At 43.9% G+C, this 21,168-nt stretch overlaps 2 protein-coding genes across 13 annotated transcripts in view; both read right to left on the bottom strand.

Annotated features, from left to right (window-relative positions):
• LYPD6B (LY6/PLAUR domain containing 6B) overlaps positions 1-5,727 on the bottom strand; it is a 67,195-nt gene extending 61,468 nt beyond the window's left edge. For 10 of the 12 annotated variants that reach the window (XM_072040386.1, XM_072040387.1, XM_072040382.1 and 7 more), the window contains exon 1: positions 5,559-5,727. The gene's annotated coding sequence lies outside the window, so the exon portion shown is untranslated. Of the gene's footprint in view, positions 1-5,264; positions 5,400-5,558 lie in introns of those variants that run through there. The other 2 variants (XM_072040384.1, XM_072040383.1) reach the window with 1 other exon arrangement.
• Positions 5,728-6,963: 1,236 nt separating this feature from the next.
• The window catches only part of KIF5C (kinesin family member 5C), a 66,130-nt gene continuing 51,925 nt past the window's right edge, over positions 6,964-21,168 (bottom strand). Inside the window, exons 22-26 of the mRNA XM_038182324.2 lie at positions 20,540-20,611; positions 19,646-19,750; positions 17,140-17,356; positions 16,357-16,470; positions 6,964-10,727 (exon numbers count right to left, since the gene is read on the bottom strand). Of these exons, the coding sequence (XP_038038252.1) occupies positions 16,364-16,470; positions 17,140-17,356; positions 19,646-19,750; positions 20,540-20,611 (501 nt within the window). The 3' untranslated portion in view covers positions 6,964-10,727; positions 16,357-16,363. The remainder of the gene's footprint in view (positions 10,728-16,356; positions 16,471-17,139; positions 17,357-19,645; positions 19,751-20,539; positions 20,612-21,168) is intronic.

A 21,168-nucleotide genomic window follows, 5' to 3' on the forward strand; every position in this document is an offset into this window, starting at 1 on the left:
AGAGTGATATCAGGATTTTGAAATGCAACCCGCCGAGCTCCTTGGCACCCAGTCTCTTTCAAAAAATTCTTTCAAATTAAAAAAAAAATAAAAAATATTTCAAAAAGCTGCTTGGTCACAGCCTCGAGGGGGAACACAGAGAAACTGCAGTGGGTGTGAGGACGATGTGCCCTGCCTTGGGATCTCATCTGCACAGATTTGTGGTACCTGGGGTCCAGCACACCCTGCACTCGAGGTAAGCAGCAGCAGCCCTTCATCTCTGACTATTAAAGAGAAAAATAAATCTCGCCATGCATATTTTAGTGAAATCAGCTGTATGCTTCAAACCCTTACGACCACAAATCTCTCACAGCACCTGTATGACAGTTCACAGCTCAGCCAGCACCCTCAGCCCGGTACAGAGCTGTTGGAAGGTGTCCGTTCTGCACTCTGAACCCCTCATTTCCTACAGCTAATGAAGTAGAAATCCTACCTCACTCGACACATCTTTCCTCTTGTCTAATTATCCTGTAATTATTAACTTCGTACTGTTACTTCACAGAAAAAGATTTTCAAGTCTGTGCAGATCTGCAGCTCTCCTCTACCTCCGTATTTAAAACACCTAGGCTGAGTTTTTCCACACGTGACAGAATTTGTGTTAGTGAAAATCCTTTTTTGTTGTGTTTGTGTAAATCTGGTAATCTCTCCCAATCTGGAATTCATTACAGTGAGGAAAGGAAAGGACGGAATTTTGTTTCTGAACATGCTGAATTTGGATCTTTTCAAGAATCTGACTGCAGAAGAATGGTACTGAACCCCCAGAGCAGAGGCAGGCGGGAATCACAACATCATTTATGTATAAATGTACCATTTATACACATAAATATGAATATAATATCAATATATATATATATTCAGGCACAGCCTGGATGGTTTCAGAGGGAAAATCAGAATTTCCCCTAAACAAGCCTGCCTTTTTTGTGTGTACTTGCATGTTTTATTGATCCTCCTCCTCTCTGGTCAGCTGTCGTCCATGGGTAGCAGAGTTTTATTCCTGCCTTTTTCCCCTAGCACAGATGAAGGCAAACAGGTCTGAGCATTACAAAGAAAGAGGCAAGCAATCCTGCCTGAACCAAACAGCGATACCCTTGATACTCTTGTAAAGCTGAACGCTTTGTCATCCCTTTCTTTTTTTTGCCCTAATAAAGGAGTGATAATTTTCAAATCCATTTTCAGATCTCTTTAACAACAGCCCCTATAAATCTCACAGTAACTCAACGTGTAACTTTAGACTAAGCTTGATGTGTGCTTTGATGATAATACACACATATTAAAGCCATAAATCCCTCAGATTTACTTTTTAATCCAAAATAACGTGACATAAAGTGTAACTACTGTGGCACAGAGTAGATTTTACGGTTTGTGATCAGAGGATGTTCTTCATAATAAAGCAAAACCCAAGCCAACCACCAGCACCCCCAGGACAGACAGGATGAAACCCAGCAGCCATTAATGCGACGGGACAACCACGAACAGCCGTGAGGATGAGCTGTAAGGGACTGTGGTACCCGAGGCAGACACCACAAGGGATTTAAGGACCTGAAGCCAACCCAAGGGGATGTGCTCACCCCCTGGCATCCCCTGCTGCTCCCTGTGCTGTCAGCACCACTGCCGTGCACTGCCTTGAGCTCGGAATCAGGGCAATTTGCCGCAACAGGTTTGTTCACATCGAGACAGAGCCGGGGCAGTGTTTTTTCAGGAAAGGGATTAGATGACTGCAGCTGGTACCACCTGTACTCCTGCGTGTTCAGGCGGCGAGAAGGGTAATCACCGCACTGCAGGGCACGAGCTGCAGGGGTCAGGGAGATAATCTCACTGCCAGCCGCCCGGCTTTGGGCTGGCTCAGCGTGTAGCAGAGGATGTCAGGCTTCCCTGCAGCACCGGGTTTTCACCGCCGCCAGACGCAGCTTTACAGAGCTGATATCAAAACCTGCTCATCCAAACTCCCAAATACACTCCCCAGCCCAAAGCTTGAAGGCTACACACTCACTCTTCCCCCCTTTAAGGTCCACAAGCCCTTAAAGGTAAGGCACAGCCCATGGGTGCACCACAGAAGCAGTATCAGAAATTATTATTATTATACCAGTGACCTACAGACCACTGAAATCAGTGAGTTTTTAGGGATTTTTTGTTTGTTTGTTTGCCTTTAAGTAACAGACAGAAATCACAATATCTCGTGGTTCCACCTCGGGCAAATGCACAGAGACAAACTGAGCAGTGCTCCAACAGCTGCTGTTCACTTTCAGTCTCTATAACCCAAAACAGGTCCAAGGATTTCAGGCTCAGCTCCTCTATCTTTTGGGACCACCAGCACAACGTTTTTAGGCAACTCAGTGACAGAGGCATGAGGCCACTCTGACTGACACAGCCAAGAAAACATAGACACGCTGGTTTAGGAACAAAACAAACAAAAAAAAAAGAGTGAAAACAACTGGACTGTCAAATTCTGAGCAATAAGTTCAATCTGTTCATACACCTGGTAACTCAAGCATCTCCTCCAACTTTGCTTACTGGAATGCAACACTGCAGCTTTACCAAACGAAGGAAGAAGACTCCTTGCCTGCAGACGCCTGCTGCAGGACAGAGCATCCCCGCTGCCGAGGTCCCAGTGCACACCAAGCGAGTGGCAGCACTGCTTCGTGTTACAGAAACGTGGGCAGGCTCAACGTGGTTGAGTTCTTGGCTAAAATGCTGTCGCTTGGTGCACGCTGCCTCGCTGTAAGCATTGACAGCTCTTCAGAAATAACTGCCTGATCTTCGCAGCAAGTCAGGGAGACGGAAAAGCTGTCATTATTCATACTAATGAGACAAGAAATAGGCAGAAGAAGATAAATGACTGATCTAGAACCGTTTAGCAAGTTAGTACATAGCTAAAACCCGGTTCTTTTAACAAAAGCACCCATACACTAATCCTCTGCTGTCCCACTTCCAGGTCGGTGAGGTGATATTAACAACGGGATTTGTTCAATTATTTCACAGGCTGCACAGTGCAGTCTAGATTTATTTAAATATCAAAGCAAAATCTAGACAAAAACCCCCACCAAATGAATGTCATTTTCCCCTGCTTTGGTTCCCCTCCAAAGCCTGCAGCTCTAACATCAAAAAGCCCCAAGCTCCGGGCAAGAACTCCAGCTCCAGCTTTGTTGGCGCGGCGCCACTGCAAAGCCAACGGGGGCTGCAGCCCTCGTGCTCTGCCAAAAAAGCAGCGCCTGCCAGCAGTGACACCAAGCCTCTGCTTCAGGATCCTCACCCAGAATATCCAGCCCTGCCGTCGGATGCCTGCTGTCTGGGCCATGAAGCCTCACATCCCAACGAATCTCACAGAAGTTAACAGGAAGCTAATTGCCAGCAACGCCCAGGAGTCCCCTAAGTCACACACACGATGCACGGCTTCTCTTTGAATCCACGGAACTCAGGTTATGGATGTGAAGGAAGCAAAGAAAATACTAAGGAATTTAGACTTTAAAATAAATAAATAATAATAATAAAAAAAAAAAAAACCCAGGAAAATTTCTAAACGATCAGAATTTATGAGCAAAATTTGTTTTAAGAATTTTGTTCTAAAGAATGCCTCAATCTGGTAAGGCAGAGGGGAGATGGGATTATTTCTGTAGCTGAGAAAAGACAACTTCAGAAAATTTTCCACTCTTCAAATTCCTTGCTCTCCTTGAGAGCTATGAAGCCTCCCTTCCTTGACACGCCAGGTGCTGTCATTCTCTCTCTCACCTCTGTTTCTGAGTTCTTTATTGCAGGATACATCGCACTACTCACACATCAGCCTTCGTGGCTTCTACATTGCAACTTAAGCAGCTCTTGGTCTCTGACAAGGCTCTCCTATAGAACCGACACAACTTTCATCGTCAGCATCAACACTGCAGGAGGAGGAGACATTCCCCACCTCTTCTCCCCCAGCTGAAGCCTGGGCAAATGGCAAACGAGGCAGGAAGAGCTCTTCATAAACAGCCTGGCTGGCGTGTATCAGGCCACCGGTTAGCAAGATACGGCTGTCTCTGCTCTGGAGTTCCCAGGGGTGCAGGAATAGGTGCCCATTCTTGTAAGGCAGCTTCTTTCCCCTGCAGCACCGTGCTCTTGCCAACTGCGCGCCGCCCCAGCAGCCAGACCGCAGCTCCCTGCTGCCAGATAACGCGTCCAGCATCCGCTGCCAGCCAGCGGGTGGGATGCAGCACCGCTGCTTCGAGGATCAACACCCAGGATCCAGCCTACATAAGCTGCTTACGGGATTACTGGACTCCTGACAGTTGATATCACACAGCCAGAACGCCGAATGTCAAGTGCTGGAGATCCAGCCCTGACAAAATCCGGTTCAGGCAAAAGGCCCACGATTACCCCTCTGCAAGGGATGTCGTTTACAGGACGCGACCGGCTGCGAAGAGAATGCTGCAATTACCACGCTGGGGAACGCTAATTGACTTACAGCAAGCAATGTGTGATGGAAAGGGGGAAAGTCTCACCAGCAGCACGGCTAGCTACGGTAACTGCGGATCGCCTGGAAAAGAGCAGTGATCCATGAATCAGCGAGCCTTGCTGTAACAAACAGGACAACTCCCTTCGTCCACCCCACGGCGTGGCCGTCAGCAATGACTTCTGGCATCCACTTGCAGGTCCGTGCTGAGGTGAGGACGCGCTTTCCCTGCTCTCCTTCACCTGCCTGCTGCGCCCGCTCTCGGAGGCGAGGGAGGACTTTGTTCTCTGTCATCGTAAACTTTATGGTGTGGGGTTTTTTTGTGCTTTTCCTAAAATCTCACTGAGAGGCAGCGCTCAGACGGGAAGCTCATTTCTTAGTTAAGCAGGGAGGTTGGAAACTCTAACCTTAGCGGTTCGAACCCAGCCTGCGAAACAGCAATCTCAGCACTTAACATTTGCTTATTTTAAACAAAAACATGTTTATGGAGGGAGGGAGGCTTGACTCACTCCCTGAGCACCTGGGATCACCAGTCCCGCATTAGGAAGGAGGCTGCAGTGCACAATCTCCCTGATCCCTGCGTGGTGCCGGGCTCTGCCCGTGTTACCCCTGACGGATGGGAAGCCGTAGGGACAGATTTTCCTGACGGTGCCCTCAGGACTGAACCAGACGAGCCTCACACACCCGCTCTAGCCCCACAAACCGTGTTCACCTGGCTCTGGGCACCGAGCTGCCCAACGCACCCACAGGCCTGGCGCGTGTGGTGCCACCCCGAGCTGGTGGTGCCCGCACAGAAACTCACCAACACCCCTCTGTAAGCACCAAGCACGCCCCATGACAGCCTCCACAGCCACCTGCCCACACGGAGCGGGCTCATTTCACCGTGCTTTTATCTCCTAGGGGCAGCCCGAAGCATTTATAGCCCTCACGGGGAGCCAAAGCCGGCTGCCCCCCGGCCGCGCCTCAGCCCTCAGCCCTCAGCCCTCAGCCCGCCGCCCTCAGGGGGCTCCGCGCCCGCCCCGCGCCGCTCGCTGCCGGGCTCCTTCCCCTTCTCCCCCGCCACCACCGCCACCAGCAGCCGTCCCGGGGCACTCACCCGCTCCCCAGCCACCTCCGTGCCGGTGCTGGTGCCGGTGGAGGCTGGGCAGGAGGCGGGCTGCCCTCACGGAGGTGGGGCCGGGGCGGGGAGCCAGCGCCTCGGACACCCCCGCGCCCGCCCCGGGGCGGCCCTCACGGAGTTGTGGTGCTCCGAGACAGCGTGCGCAGTTGGGCAAAAAGGGACTTTTATCGGTTTCAACTCGCTTTTTCTAGGGTTTCAACCCCTTCTTACTTTTCCCTGTACTCCTGCGCAGGCTGACTGTTGGGAATGGACACGGCAGTTCACGTTGTTTTGATTGAGGGTTAATTAACCGGGGCGATCCAGCATGCTGATGAGGAAAGTGCAGGGATCTGCTCGCACGCTGCCCTGTGATTGAATTCACCCCCCAGGCACGGGCTTTATCTCAACAGATCTCACAAAGATCCCTTTGACTCACGGGGAAATGGCTGTGCTGCGTGTTTGCCTTCGTCTGCCTGCCCTCCCCAGCACAAACTGACCTGGACTGCCTCTTCCTCCTCCTCCTCCTCCTCATCTTCCTCCCTGACAGAGCCATCACTCCTCAGCCCATGCCCAGTACCTCAGCCAGCATGAGGAGGCAGCATTCGGCCTACACAATGAAAGTTTTATGTCCATAAAGTCATTTTGACCCATAAATAATTGACTGTGGCGCTCCAAATTGTAGCAGGCTGATTTCCACGTCAGCTAGGACACTGCTCTGTCCCTATTCAGCACCCTGGGTTGATCAGCATGATTACATACTAATCTGTTTAATTGCTGCATTTATAAACATATCGCTGCTCAGTGGCATTTGCCTTGCTCTTGGTGATCAGCATTTGGCCGACACGGCCTCCTTGTACGCGGCCCCCTCACAGGCCCTGAGCAGAAGCAGCACGAGCAGACGTAAATAATGGTACAAATCCACATCGTCCTCATTAGAAACCTATTCACCAACAAACTCAGCACAATCCCTTTCAGTAGACATTCTGGATTGCCATACATTTGCATTGCTGAGTGGAAAAGGAGGTAATTGAGAAAATAAGCAGTTTATGAAGCTCCCAAGCATAACTTCAGGGAGGTGACAGGCAGGAACTTTTAACTCCCTTACACTGTATATAAAGCGTGCGTAATGTTTCTATAAAAATGGAAATGTATGCAAAGGGTAAGTGGAAGAGTCACCCTGTCACCCTGCAGGCTACTGAAAAAGAATAGGAAGAAGACTTCCACAGAGACATCGTAGAGAAGATGCAATTATAAAAAAAAATAAAAATAATATCCTGCATTCATTTCCCTCCCATTTCACTTAGAGGAAAGGCTAAAATCCTGCCAGCATCCTCAACGTGTGGCCCCGTTGAGCTGCCAGGCATGGAGAGCCGCTGTAGGTACTGTCACACAACACGCACACTGCAAAGTTTAGTTCAGTTTTATTTTTCCACTGTAACGGTTTTCAAATGATACATCATGCAGTCTGCCAGTGTATCCATCCATTTCTGATAGAATTTTAGAACGAAGATAAAATACTTATCTCCATGGGATGGGGGAAGAAGGGTTCAGATCTGCTACCAAGAGTTTAATACATTTCAGCATTGCTCGATGCAATGGCAAAAAAATTTCCCCTTGTTACCAGCAAAACGTGTCCACACTTTATTTTTTCCTAAAATGAACACTACTGTAAAGATACATAGAGCCCAGAGAATACACATCTGCAGTACACGTTACACACTTTACAAACTAGACATGTATAATTCTACAGAATGCCTCAACCCCTGCGGTTCTCCCACCACGAAACGTGGTTCAAATGGACAAGATTGTGAGAGCGAGAGACGAAGGCGTGCAGCGGTGTTCGTCCAGGACGGCAGACCTCGTCCAGTGCACTTCAGTTCATACAGGCACAGCAAAGACGAAAATCAAAGCAAGGGTAGAATCAGATTATCCTGCCCATTTCATTTTTAATTCCTTTAATATCCAGCTGATACATTGCCATCATATTTACATGGGGTCTTCCTCCTCTAGTAATGGAAAGTTGATTAGGCCTCTTCCTTTTGGACCTCCATGAGCAATTGGTTTAAATATCCTTTTACCCAAATGAAACAATGTTAAAATTATTTATTTCACCTCCAATCCTTATTTACCAAAATTTCAGACAAATGTGTACTTTAATCCATATGGCTTTCTAAAATTATATTTAAAAGTTACTCATAAAGTCTGTTGGCGGAAATCACCATTTTTTGACTTATTTAAAAAAAAAAAAAAACACTTTCAATATTTTCAGGATAATCCAATTTCACCCTTGCTGAGTAAAATACAAACTTAAAATGTGTCAGCCAAGATCCTCCTAGGTTTAACTTTCCTTGCTTTTGAGAAAACAAGTCAATGAAACATGAATTCAAGGACAAACACAAGATATTTGAACATATCATTAAGAGGTGATAAGGAAGTAGTTTTTTATTACTAGCAAAAAGAACAATATGCATTTTAGTTTCATCTGAAGTACGTTTTCCATTTGTGAACAGTGTCTCCACCAAAATTTGTCCCATGCACAACAAATTTAATTTGCGCTATATAAATCACAACTTTAAAATTAGCCTAAGAATAAATATAACACAACATTCAAAGAGCAAAGAAAGATAGCATCAGGTAGTGGGAATAGCAAAAGACAGGGTTTGATCTCTGCAGAGCAGATGTGTGGTTTTCATTTCTATGTATAAAATGTGTAAGACTTAAAAATGGTACAAAAGTTGAATATACAGTAAGCAATACAAACTTAAATTGCCTAATTAAAATAGGCGTACAAAACAAGAATCCAGAAGCAAAATAAGTTCAATTGACCGATGTAGTATTTTCCAATTGAGTAAGTGTCTTAGGTATTTCTTTTTGAGGATTTAACCTAATGCATCTCGTCGTCATTTCAGTTTTAGAAAGTCCTCTTACAGCCTTGATGCAGAAGTTAACTTGGAGAAACTCGCTTTATTTTAGCTAGGTGAACTGACTGGCTGATCAGCACTAGCGCAATTAAGAGATGTCAAAGCTAACTTATTCCTCAAGCTGAAGAAAGCTGTCTAAACTGTCACATGTAACTAATGATGATGGTGCAAGGAACTTATGAAATTTTTTAAGCTAATGCTGCATTTAAATGCAATTCCTTCATAAACTTTGAAGTCAAGACAGAGCAGAAGCTATACTACAATACAAAATATTTGACAGCAATTAAGAATTTGGTATTCTTTTTTTTTTTTTTCTTAAGACAACTGCTTTAGAACCAAAACAAGAGGATAATGAGTTCATAGTAGAAATTTCAGCTCTGAACAGCTGATAAGATAGCACAGAGTAGCTCTGAATTAGTCATTTTATTAAAGATTGCATATGGCAAGTTCACAGTTCATTTTCCTGGCAGTGCACATGCACATAAAGAAAATATAAAACTTTGAAAAATACAAAATAAATTAAATACATGCAAATTTGCAACTTCATTAAATATTTTAGCAAAATGCTCCCCGACATAGTGCAACATTAAAAAAAAAAAAGTTAAATTAAGTCCAACTTACTTTGCAAGAACCTAAATAACTTCAGTAGAAAAAAAAAAAACTAAAGTCAATTCACAATCTTTCAAAAAGGCTCTACATTACCTAAATAGTTTTATGTCTAATAACATGAACACATTCAGAAATTAAAAAAAATATATATAAGTCTCAAATTAAGTAAGAGCAAATGTCTGCAAAAGAAGACTAGAGGGCTATGCTCGGCTGTAACCTTCCTAAAAGCCACGCTTCCTTAAGAGCTCGGGTTGGCTACCGTGCATTTGGAGGATGAGGATATGTGTGGCAGAAGCAGTAGGCACGGAGGAGAAGCAATAGCTTCTACCTGCTGGCTGAGCTTTCCCTGAAGGATTCCAGTGCCCCCTTGCTGAGAAGGTGGAAACTTTCTGTCTGGCACCAGAGAGGTCCAGGGAAGGCAGGTGGTCTCATCCTTAGCTCGGTGAGCACTGGTGTCCTGTCTGTAGGATGGCTTGCACGTTGCAACGAGGCAATACACGAGCAGGAAATACATTCTCTTCCCCTTGCAATACGCTCTTCATCTCCTAACACATCTAACTCCCAAATTTGGTCTGCAAAGGACAGCTTGAGTACGTAACCCTCACCTCCTTTTGGACCCTCTCTGTATAATATCTTTTCTAAGGCAGGGCCTGGGGCTTTGAGGGGATTTTTTGTTTCTTTAAGGTAGCGTCTGTTCCGGCAGGGGGCTGCTCGCTGCCGCCTCTGAATTCCGGTGTGAGCAGATCGGGGCTTGCCGAAGGCATGTGGGAAGGGGAGCGGGGGATGCTTGTCGGCTTTCCCGAGACAAGGCTTCTGCAGCATTCTGAAAGCTTTCAAAATCTCAGAGAGAACAACGCTTACGAACACATGGCTAGCCATCACACTCCAGGAAAACCCACCACCGTAGGGAGAACTACAAGCAGATCAGATCTTAAATTTAAGATAGGTCACACAGATATATTCATGTCACTACCACACTTCAAAAACCTAGACCTATACTAACAGATTTCTCTGCATCCCGTTTGATCTTTACCAGGTACTGCAATAAAGGTTATTTTGTACAGTCCAAAGATTTTTTTATCAGGATATTACAAATGGTTCTTTGGGGAAATTTACTTCCAAAAATGTAAGCAGTAAAATTAAACCATATAGCAGCACATTTTCATCCCCTAAAAATATAAAATAATATGTATATTATACAGTAAATCAGTCATGACTGAGCACAATCACCTGCCTTTGATGGCACTTGGTCACTGAATAATTAATTCTTTGATGCCAGGAGTTGGGATTTACTGATGCAAGAGAGGACTTCGAGAAGCATCGATCTGAGTGGAGAGGCCCCAACCTAACCAGCGCCAAGGGGTCAAACGCAGTCAGTGAGCGATTCTGAGTGGCAGACTTCCTATCCTTACTTAGATGGTTATGTTAAATACATTGTACAAGTATCTGTAGAAGAGTTGAGCCGAACACTTCTGTACACGTGGAGATCCTACGAAGCTCAAAAATACCTAGGACCGGTGCATCGCAGATGGCTGTAGGAAGCGCAGGATGAACGGGACGTGGATCGGGTTGAAGAGGAGGGAAAAAAGAAACTAGTGACTTAATGACAGTCCTTAACATGCTAAGTGGAACTGACCTGTCAAAAGAGAGCAAGAAAGGTAACGATAATTAGTGGATGTTTTAGATGAGAAGGCAGATACACAACGCGGCAAATAATTGATACCTACGCTGCATGGAAACTCAACGCGCGGCACACAAACAGCCACGACAACAGCAAGGGGAAGCACAGTTTTAATAATTCATGACATGAGCTCATTCAGCCTCGGAGAGGAATTTTTGTCAGGTCTAATTTTAAAGTTTCCAGCCCACAAATTGGCAGAGTCATAATGAAACAATTATCTTGATGAAATTCATTCTTTTGCCACCAGTAACACGGCATTCATGTCATGTCTAAATACATCCTCAAACACGAGCTAAAGGTCTGACTTCTCCCCCCTCCCCTTTATCTCTTTGTTCTTTTAATGGGATTTTCCTCTCTACTGCTAGTCACCTGGATGTGCTGAAGAACAGATGTGTGCATATCTTAATTAACAAGTAACGAATGTAACTGCAATCGAGCTTGCAAACATATTGTAAAATGAAAGGAACAAAAAAAATGACAAATCCAGAAAAATCCTTCAGCTGCACAGGTCTCCTGGCAGAAAAGTACTTTCCTGATATCTATATTATTTGCATATATCCTGGTAGGTATTTGAATAAATAATAATCTTAAATAAGTAATTTGAAGCACAGACTTTTAAAAACTGTTGCATTTCAAATTGTTATGCAGTTCCCATTAGCCATATGGAAAGCAACAGACGAGTAACTGAATGTGCCTGTCACTTCTTTTTTTAAAATAGCTAGTATAAAATCAGTCTTACAAAAGCAATGTTTTACTTAATTAAAGGTTTTCTTGTATGATAATTTAGAACACAACTTTTTGGTATTAAACAGTAAAGTATTAAAAAGAATCACCTCCTCGCTGTTTTTTTTTAAATTTACCCCGATTTAGCAGTGGCAATTGTAGCTCCTCCTAGTTGTCATCCTTGTTAACATCTTCAAGGAAACCAGGCTGGTTATTAATTCATGCCTCTTATTGCCTAGATTAAACTGTGGTCTGGCTAGATTAAATATAGTAATTCATCTTGCTCAAGGACTGGGAGGTGCTGGGAACATACCAGAGACTACAGGATAAGGGAAGCCATTTAGTCAAGAGCCTGTTTGCACAGCGTGTTTCACAAATTCCGATCCCCTACAAGTTGCTTTAATAATTTCAGTGAGCAGTGACTGAGCATTACTGCAATTGTTGGCATATCTTCATTTCGCTTCTTCTCTTCGCTTTCAAAATGAAGCATCGGTTGAGTTTGAGCAAATATGAGAAGGGCAGGACAGGCAGCACGGGGCACCTGAGCACCCCCAGTGCTCACCCACAAGCGTGCTCGGGAGTGGATGAAGATCTGCAGGTCAGTATCATCGGTATCAGCGTTATCCTTTGGCCTGCTGCTCAGCCATTTACTGCATATCCTTCCCATGCACCTTGGCCCTACCTGGCCCAGGCCATGTTCAGTCCACGATGTAACCAAAGCAGACCTAAAGATGATCTCTGCTCCACCTGGAGAAAATCTTGACCAAATCATGGACTACAGAAGTGCAGCAGCACCATGGCTCACCTCTCCCTTTGCCACATGGAAAACATCGCCATGTATGTACATAAGAATACATACTGTTTGAAAAAATATATATTAACCTCTTCGAAGCCTGCACTGCATTTAGTTGCACTTAGAAACTACTCCTAAATATAGTTTTAAATATGACAGTATAGAACTAAGCTCTGTAGTTAAACAGCACAGAAACCAAAGCAGCTTTCCACACTATCAGACTTGCAGCTCCCAAATGGGGAGTATTGTGCTCGCAGGGTTTTTCAATATACCTCTCCCCACAACATTCAGAAACTGGAGAATGTATTTCAGCTATTTTTATTAAAACAGAATAAAGTTTGCCAGTGACACCGAGCTGGGAGGTGCTGTTGACCCCCTGGAGGAGGGAATTGCAGCGGCAGGCACCAGGCTCTGCTCCCTGGGGACTGATGACAGGAACAGCACAGAGCTGTGCCAGGGGAGGCTCAGACTGGACATGAGGAAGAATTTCTTTATTTGACCAAACACTGGCACGGGCATCCTGTGGAGGTGGCTGATGACCACTGCCTGGCAGGGGTCCGGAGGCAGCTGGATGATGCCCTCAGTGATAGGCTTTACCTTTCAGTTTGCCCTGAAGAGGTCAGGAAACTGGACATGGCAATCTCTGAAGGTCTTTTCCAGCTGAACTATTCTGTTGTATTTTCAATCCCCAAAGCCCCATGAAATCCCAGCCTAAATTCAGCTTTGGGGTTGTAGCAGCTCAGTGCCACCTTCTCACAGAACTGCACTGCACCCCGTCAGGACTCCTACTGCAGCAATTACCTTCTCGCCACGCCAATGCAAGCTCCCTTTCTCCTAATTCCATCAGATCTAGCTTTGAGGTGTGCCCCAGGTAACAAGTTCATTGCAGCTTGTATTTCTGAAAACGTCTGCGATTCAGACAGTATAAGGAATTACCTCAGAGAGCCGTTCCTTGGCCCACTGAGTCTTGTGTTTAAGCCAGCTACCAGCAATTTGCAATTTCTGACATTTTATTAACACCCACGTTTCTTTCTCTCCCATCTGCTGTTATCCAAACGCTAAACTTCTGGGGGTAGAAATCACCTCCTTACACGATGCTCATCGGCACCAGGCAATGTGGCCCAAACCAGGCTGAACTTGGCCCTGACCAGCCTCAGAGGCTTGCCCAGCTCTGCAGAACAAACTTTACCAGCAAACTTTGTACAAACAGCCAAAACACTGCTGGCTGTCATTGATGGGGTCGTTTGCTCAGGTTAATAACTCATAATCACTGACCACTCCAGCAGCAATAAGTGGTTATTATCTTTACTGTGAATGATGAATGAACCTAAGACAAATTTCCCCTCGTCCTGATATGAAATTTTCATTCCAGAGATAGGCCACGTGACTTGACAGCAAACATTTATCTAGAAAAACCATTTTTATTTCACTGCTGCTAAAGGAATAGAAAAGAAAGCTCTGTGCTACACCTACCTGGGTAGAACTGTGCTCTTCAAGAGCACGGGTCATATGGTGGGACTGCCAACAATGTTATGAAAATAACTCTTATAAAATGTTCCCTGCAGAAGTAGCACCTTTACTAATACTCTTAATTTAGGTCCCCAGGCTTTCATCCGGCAGGCTTAGAGAACCCAGCTTACTATAATACTCCCCAAATCATTTGGCAGCCAAATACTTGCAATTTGCCAACAATGTTTTTAATCAAAGGACCAAAGCCAATGAGAACTGACCTTTTTTAATCACTGCCCAGCTTTAATTTACTGTATCTTCAAGAGATCCTCCTACATTTGTGCAAAAAAAATAAAAATCTAGACCTTAACTGGGTTAAAAAAAAAAAAGTAAAAATAAAGCCTAAGAAATATGGTTCTCTGAAGAAGTAATGGCAGCATGACATGTCAAATTGTTGTCTTATTTACAGTATATATGACATTGTACAGCTAAGTGTTAGACTGAATCTTGAGCAGCAAGGAGTTTCAGTCTGATAAAAGCCAGAAAGAAGCATTACTATCAGCTAAGAAACACACACGTTTTAACTGGCTTCATTCCAATCTGCAGGATTTCCATTTGGTTTTCAGATCTTCTTCCCCCTATTTTTTTCAGAAATCATAAATCCCTAAGTTTAGCCAGCTTCTTCTAAGACCTTCCCTATTCTTTTTGTCCACCCCCATTGTCCATGAGCTACTCAGCGACGTGCTCCAAGCGCAGCCTGGATCTCCTCCGCCAACCTCAAATTCAAGGCTCAGCATCTAAAACGTTTGAAAGAGAGACTCTGACTGGTCTTTATTACCATTTAAAGTCTTATCTTATTATATGCCCAACTAGCTTTACATTTATTTGCTTTGTTAATGACTTTTATTAATCTACAGCTATTTGCTTGACGTGTGCCTACCCCTAGTGTGTGGCCTACTCCAGCCTGCCAGTTTTCATTCCACAGCAGCTGGTATAGTAAAGCCCTGCCCAGCTTAGGCAGGTAGCAGCTTTTTTCCCCACAGAGCAGTTATTATGTATGGCTGGAAATAGTTTATAGACCCCTTTATCACACTCTTTTCCCTTTGCTCATTCATGGGAATGCAGAGAAGTAGATAAGGGCTAACGTTCCTATGAGACGGAAAAGCAAATTTCAGCTCAAAATCAACTAATGCACTGAAGCACTCAGCAAAGACTTGCCCTAATTCATCCACAGCAAAAATATGTTGCTTGCAGCTACAGGGCTCACAGAAAACACAATGAACAGAAACAATCCACACAACACAATAAAAGCTTGACTGATGTGATGGATGGTTTGCATGCATGCATGACATGAAGCATTCTCAAAAAAGAAAAAAAAAAAAAAAGAAAAAAAAAGAAAAACACACCCAAGAATGCCAGATGCCTAAAGGAAACCACGTATTATCAGAAAAGAGTCATAAGACAGAATTAATCCTCTGGAGGAGAAAAAAGCCAGACTTGGAAAGACTTTCTAGCAGTCTGTTGGCTGCTTCTCACAGCCACTCACTACCATCCACCTCTTAATATGCCTGTAACAAAGTTATCAACTAAAATAATTACAGATGTAAAATATCTCAGAAATGATGAGCATCTAATGGGAGGCTGAGTACATGAAGCAGCTCTGCTTTCCTGGACAAGATTTTTGCTTAGGAGAAGACCCAGAAACCCTCAAGCCCTTGCACTAAAGCAAAATATTTATATTTTTAGCTAAGAGAGCTGAGTAAGAGTACAAAGCAAAAGAAGTAAAAGTAAAGTTTGCCAAATTCTGACACTCAAGTTTGGAGAGTTCAGTGCTGCTGCCACTTAAGGCTGCTTTTCCCCTGCTCTGGGCTGCAGGGCTCCGTGCTCCCCAGGCGGCTGATTATGGCTGCTTAGAGGCACGGACGGAGAGAGCTGGGGCTGGGGGCTGCCCCGGTGCTTGATGGGCAGGAGGAAAAAGTTAAATGCTTGTGAAGAAGCACGTTTACCATATGGATCCATCGCTCAAGTAGCATCTCACCCTAAAGCACGATGTTTTCAGCTTCTAATGCTTTCCATTTTGAGCTATGCCCAGGAAAAATCCTCACTAGTTTGCAGGCGTGGTCTGTCCACAGGCAGCTCCTGCACAGGCACAGGGGTGACTGGTAACTTATCACCTACATGGAGCTAGTTCCTAGTACAGGGTGAGTTACTAGAAGTCTTTATCCTTAAGGAATATCACAACAAGGATAACGTCATCATGCCAGAGAAAGTAGAAAGCGAAGCAGCCCCTAGAGCTCTATTTTTACTGAGCTTTTTATTTATTTATTTTTACATTTTCACACCTCTCTGTGCTAATTTCAGTAGAGATTTGCAACAGCATTTCAGTTTATTAAAAAAGTTTTAAGTGATAAGTCATTAAAATAAAAACTCTGGGCGGCAGCTTGCAAAGTGCTCTAAACAAGGCAATCCTCACTTAAATCACTAATTTTCACGGTTAAACCATGGGCTAAAGATTCCCCCTGAAACCAGGAAAAAAAAATACTGCTAAAAGCAGGACTGAGATACAAGAAAACTGGGTGATCAGAGAAAGAACGGTTGGGTAAGTTTCTTTGGTCTTACTTCTTGTCTATTTGGTGCTGTGATAGTAGCTGGAGTTTGACATCCCTCCCCCTCGGATGGCGTGAACAGCTGTCGGAGAAGACGCTGGGTAATGACCAGGGCGGATGGGCTTGGCTGCAAAGTAAAAGAAGAAAATGAAACAGGACATTTAGGTGTTTGTACAAGATTTTATATCTCACTTTATCCTCTAGTACAAACCCCCTTGTTTACCAAAAAGAAACTGTGCTTGGAAATTAAGTCTGTAATCATGCACATTGTGTTCCCGTACCTTGGCCAACCACACGATCACTTTTCTGCTGGTTGCAGAGCCGTTTACCTGTCCTATCGTTCTTCTTGTCTTGTATGGATTCAGATTGCACCACAGATACATCACACAACTGAATTTAAAGGAATATTTGACTCTACCCAACCCAAATTAAAGCATGAGTAGTAATCAAACAAAAAGAGAGGAAGGGGCTGGAAAGCAGAGCAGATGTATGTGGGGGAGCAGGAAGAAAGTGAGACACCGACTTAAAGAGACAAGTTTCAGGTTGTTGGAACAGTGCACAAGACCCATTATGCCATTTATTTACTGAGCTAAATAGCTGAGGCACTTTAAACTTTAGGTGGGGCATATTCTATTAAAAAAATGAACTCTGAAGATTCTTGAGCAACAGGGGAGAAGCAGACCCAGTGGTTTGCCCCGGACTCCTGCTTTCAAAGCTCTCTTTATCTAAATGTGAGCAAACAAACCAACTGTGAAATACGTGAGCAACCACTAGCCCTTTAGCAGGGTGTCCTTACCAATTTGAGCAGAGTGCGCTCTCCGTGCCATGTTTTTAGCTCTTACAGCCTCCTTAATGCGATCTACCTCCTGCTGGTAGCGCTTGCGGTCACGCATGGCGTTTTCCTTGGCCTCCTTCAGTGCGCTCTCCAGGGCCTTAACTCTCTCTGCCGTAGCTCTAAGTCGTTTTTCCAGCTTAGGAAGCTCACAACGAAGATCTGCATTATCACGTACCAGCTGCAAGAAGAGAAGTTTCAAAAATTGCCTATGAGAAACTGCAGGAGAGGTCCTCTTACAAGGAGGCAGAGAACATCACTATTCCTCTTCACACCTTGTATGCCCTGAATGAAAGAAACAGGTGTGATTTATTTTCTTTTAATCATGCTGCTCATTTGTCCAGCTGAAGCTCCACAGGAAGATCAAAGAAGAAGAGAGTTTATTCCACTCAACAGGATTTCACAGATGATCCTGAAGGGTGAAGCTCCAGGACAAACCCATCCATTGCAGGGTGATAACCAATTTTCCAGACCCTCAGAGCAGCTGTGACAGAAACTGCATTTTTTTCAGAACACAGACGTGTCTGGCATTTCACAAACACTTGATCCTCTCAATACTTAAAAACTGCAAAGTGATTTCTTAGCAGTGTTTGAGGAGTATAAAGTTTCCACTTTTCCGAATAATTTCCAACATTATAAGCAACAGAAGGGGGATTCACTTTCAGATAAATAAAGCCTGATGCAAACAGAATTTCAGTTAGAAAAAATGGTACAATTTCTACTGAACAATTATAGCGCTGCTAAAAGTCAACAGATTACTGTTCCAAAGGAGCGATTCTCCCCTTTTGGAGAGAAGGGAAGAAAATGATTTAACTACCATATAAATAATATAGCAAAGCGACAGCATGCAGTAACATTCACACATTGTTTGAAAATTAAAATGTTTTACACCTGCTAGTCCAGGCTGTGTGCCAGAAGAAAAACAGAAACAAAGCTTAAAAAAAAAAGTTGTCACAATGTGCTTTTTCTGAAAGTGTTGAGCACATGTTCTACCCAACAGAATTTGAAATAAGAGCAGAATGAGATCATATTCAGGTCAAGTCCAATGTCATTTTTTTGGTAAGCTTCTTACGAGACACGGGCTCCTTGGTTGTTTTTGAGTAAATATGCACTAATGAGAGCTATAAAAATCTGTATCTGAAAAACCAGCAGACGCATGAACAGAGTGCAAAAAAGGCAAAACAGTAAAATGAAAAACATTATTAACACGTCCTGGTTTCTGCATTTAGAAACTAGGTCTTTAAACCATCTGTTAACCAGGAACCTTAAAATACTGAACCTTAATGGACACTTGTCAGAGTGCAGCAGTGCCTGCATTTTTTGGCATTTCTACAGGAATAAAAAAAGCAAATCTTGGAGATTGCTCTGCCTCTAACAGGTTCAGAAAGCTGCAATGGAGAATGTCATGTTACGATTCAGAAATGAAACCAGAAGCCTCTTTTACTAGTTTGTACTCTGCAGCTGAGAAGTGAGATACAGTTCAATGATGCTGACATCCGACATCTTTTAAGAGGGTGGAAGTTTACTCATTGGCAGAAATGAGCCGATTTTATCTAATGAGATATACTTGTCCATATATACACACACACACACACCATTGATGTATACAGACTTGCAGGTAAGCAGAGGGTAAGGCTCTTTTCTCAACCTATTCCCTACATGCTTGCCTCCCACACATCCCCTCCACCTCCTAGTGGTCAGGCTGGCACCCACAGCAAGGGACTTTCTGTGCAGAAACGGGAACTCTTTAGAAAGAGGGAGCAGATTAACGTGCCCAGAGATGGCCAGCCTCAGCATCCTGGGGAGGCATCAGCCCTTCAGCTGCACAGAAAACCTTTATTTCCAGCAATAAAAGCTGGGGTAAAGGAGGAGGAGGGGGAGACGTTCAGGGTGATGGCGGGTGTCCTGCCAAGAAACTGTTACAGGTGATGAGCCCAGCTTTCCTGGATGTGGTTGAACACCTGCCTGCCAAAGGGAAGAGAAGTGAATGAATTCCTTGCTTAGCTTTGCTTGCACGTGCAGCTTTCGCTTCACCTATTAAGCTGTCCTTATCTCAACCCACGAGTTCTTGCACTTTTACCTTTCTGCTGCTCTCCCCCATCCCGCTGAGTGAGCAAGTGGCTGCGAGGTGCTGAGCTGCCTGCCAGGGCTAAACCACAACAACACGCCAAGAAGTAAGGGTAGTGGGAACAGCAGCTCTAACACCAGCTCCTAACGCCAAGAAATTTAGTTGAGAACTATAGGTACCATTTCCTTAAACAGTACCGACATTTTACCTTCAAAAATTATCCTCTTAAACATACAAAAATGTAAGTTAAAAAAAGTAATTTGTAATACTACAGAACAGCGTTATATGCCAAGATTTCTCCATGGCTGAATTTTCAGAAGCATTTACTATTAATGAGCAAAAAAGACACAGTAGCTTTTGCTTAAATAGTAACTAGGCACTGGAAGGAAGCAGAGTCCCTACCTGTTTGTGAACCTTTGTAAGCTGTTCCAGGTTGTTCTCAAGAAAGGAAATTTTCTGCTTCTGCGCAGCACTTCCACCTCCATCATCACTGTCAAGCTCAACGCTCTGCAAGGAGAGTTCCAGGATTCAGCAAAACCATACAGAAACTCAAGAGGAAGATCAGGCATTTCTGAATTTAAGCTTGCCAAAGACAGAAAAGTCTTTCAGAGCCTCAAATTGTAGAGAATTTATCTGTTTCTTTGATATTTAGGGGCTGTATTGCCTTCTATAAAGAAAATAAACCATTCTTACTGAAAAATTATGTAGGGATCCTGAACAGGAAAATCACAGACGTTAGGGGAAAAAAGCATTTCCCTTTTTCCAGTTCTGGGAGAGATTTATAGCAAATAAGGAGTTTCAATCTCAAGAAATAAATAATAATAATAATAAACTCTTCCCCTAAACCACTTGAAAGAACTGAAAAGCAATGTAGAGCCTTTTAATATTTACGCAACTTTTAGCTCTTCTTCAACAGTTAAAAACGCATGAATTTCTGCTAAGAAATTTGTCTTTGGTCAAATAATAATTTTGCTAGGAAAAGGCTGTGTAGCCACAAGCCCATAAAAGAAAGGGCCACAGCATTCAGTGTTTAGCATACATTAGCACAAGTTATACTGAGTAATTTCTGGTATCCATTATTCCTTCTTTCAGAATGCAGTAACTGAACTGGATGTCACTTAACTACCAAGACTTTTCCTTAACAAATTAGAGCCAAAACCTAGAGAAACATCAGAACACTCTTAAATTTATTACTTACTATTACTAAAACAAACAAACAAACAAAAAAAAACAAACATATTTTGTACCCATATGCAAAAAAAAAAAAAAGACTGGTTCAAAAGAGTGTATTCTTACTTTTTTAACACGGGTAGTGAGATCTTGAACAAACAGTTTGCGTAGGTTGTGAAGAGTCTGAAGTTCTCTTGCCTGGAAACAAATGACAGGAAAAACAACAGGCCAGTAAGACATTGTAGATAGTCTGGGGTTAAAACCACCTCTGCGGTAGATAATAGGAATTCGTAGGACTTTACTGTGATTTGCCTATAGAGATGTTCCTGCCTGGACGTGCAGGCATTGGCTGTTCGAGCAGCCCAGTTCAGGCACTCACAGAGAGCCAGGGCACACGCTCTTCCTCCTGCCAGTGCATCGCCGTGTGCTGTCTGCAACACCAAAGCCACCTCTGAAAATAAATCACATCTGTTCTGGATGAAAGCTGAAGTCTCAGAACTGGCCATGGTTACACACAGCCAGCTATGTGAAAAAGCTCTGGGCTCACAGCGTAGCAAATTCACTGAATGGGGCTGAGTGCTTATTTGTAGGTACTTAAGATGTGAAAGTGCTCTTTAAGCTTTGGCAAAAATCCAGGCTTTCCCAGCTTTGTCTATACATCAACTTCTCGGGCTCAGCAAAGTTTTGACCTTGCTCCAGATTGGATGTGTGACACGAGATGGGACAACTCTGCTCTTACTCCCAGAAGGACAAAA

This window comes from Anas platyrhynchos, chromosome 7, assembly GCF_047663525.1.
Source record: "Anas platyrhynchos isolate ZD024472 breed Pekin duck chromosome 7, IASCAAS_PekinDuck_T2T, whole genome shotgun sequence".
Lineage (NCBI taxonomy): Eukaryota > Metazoa > Chordata > Aves > Anseriformes > Anatidae > Anas > Anas platyrhynchos.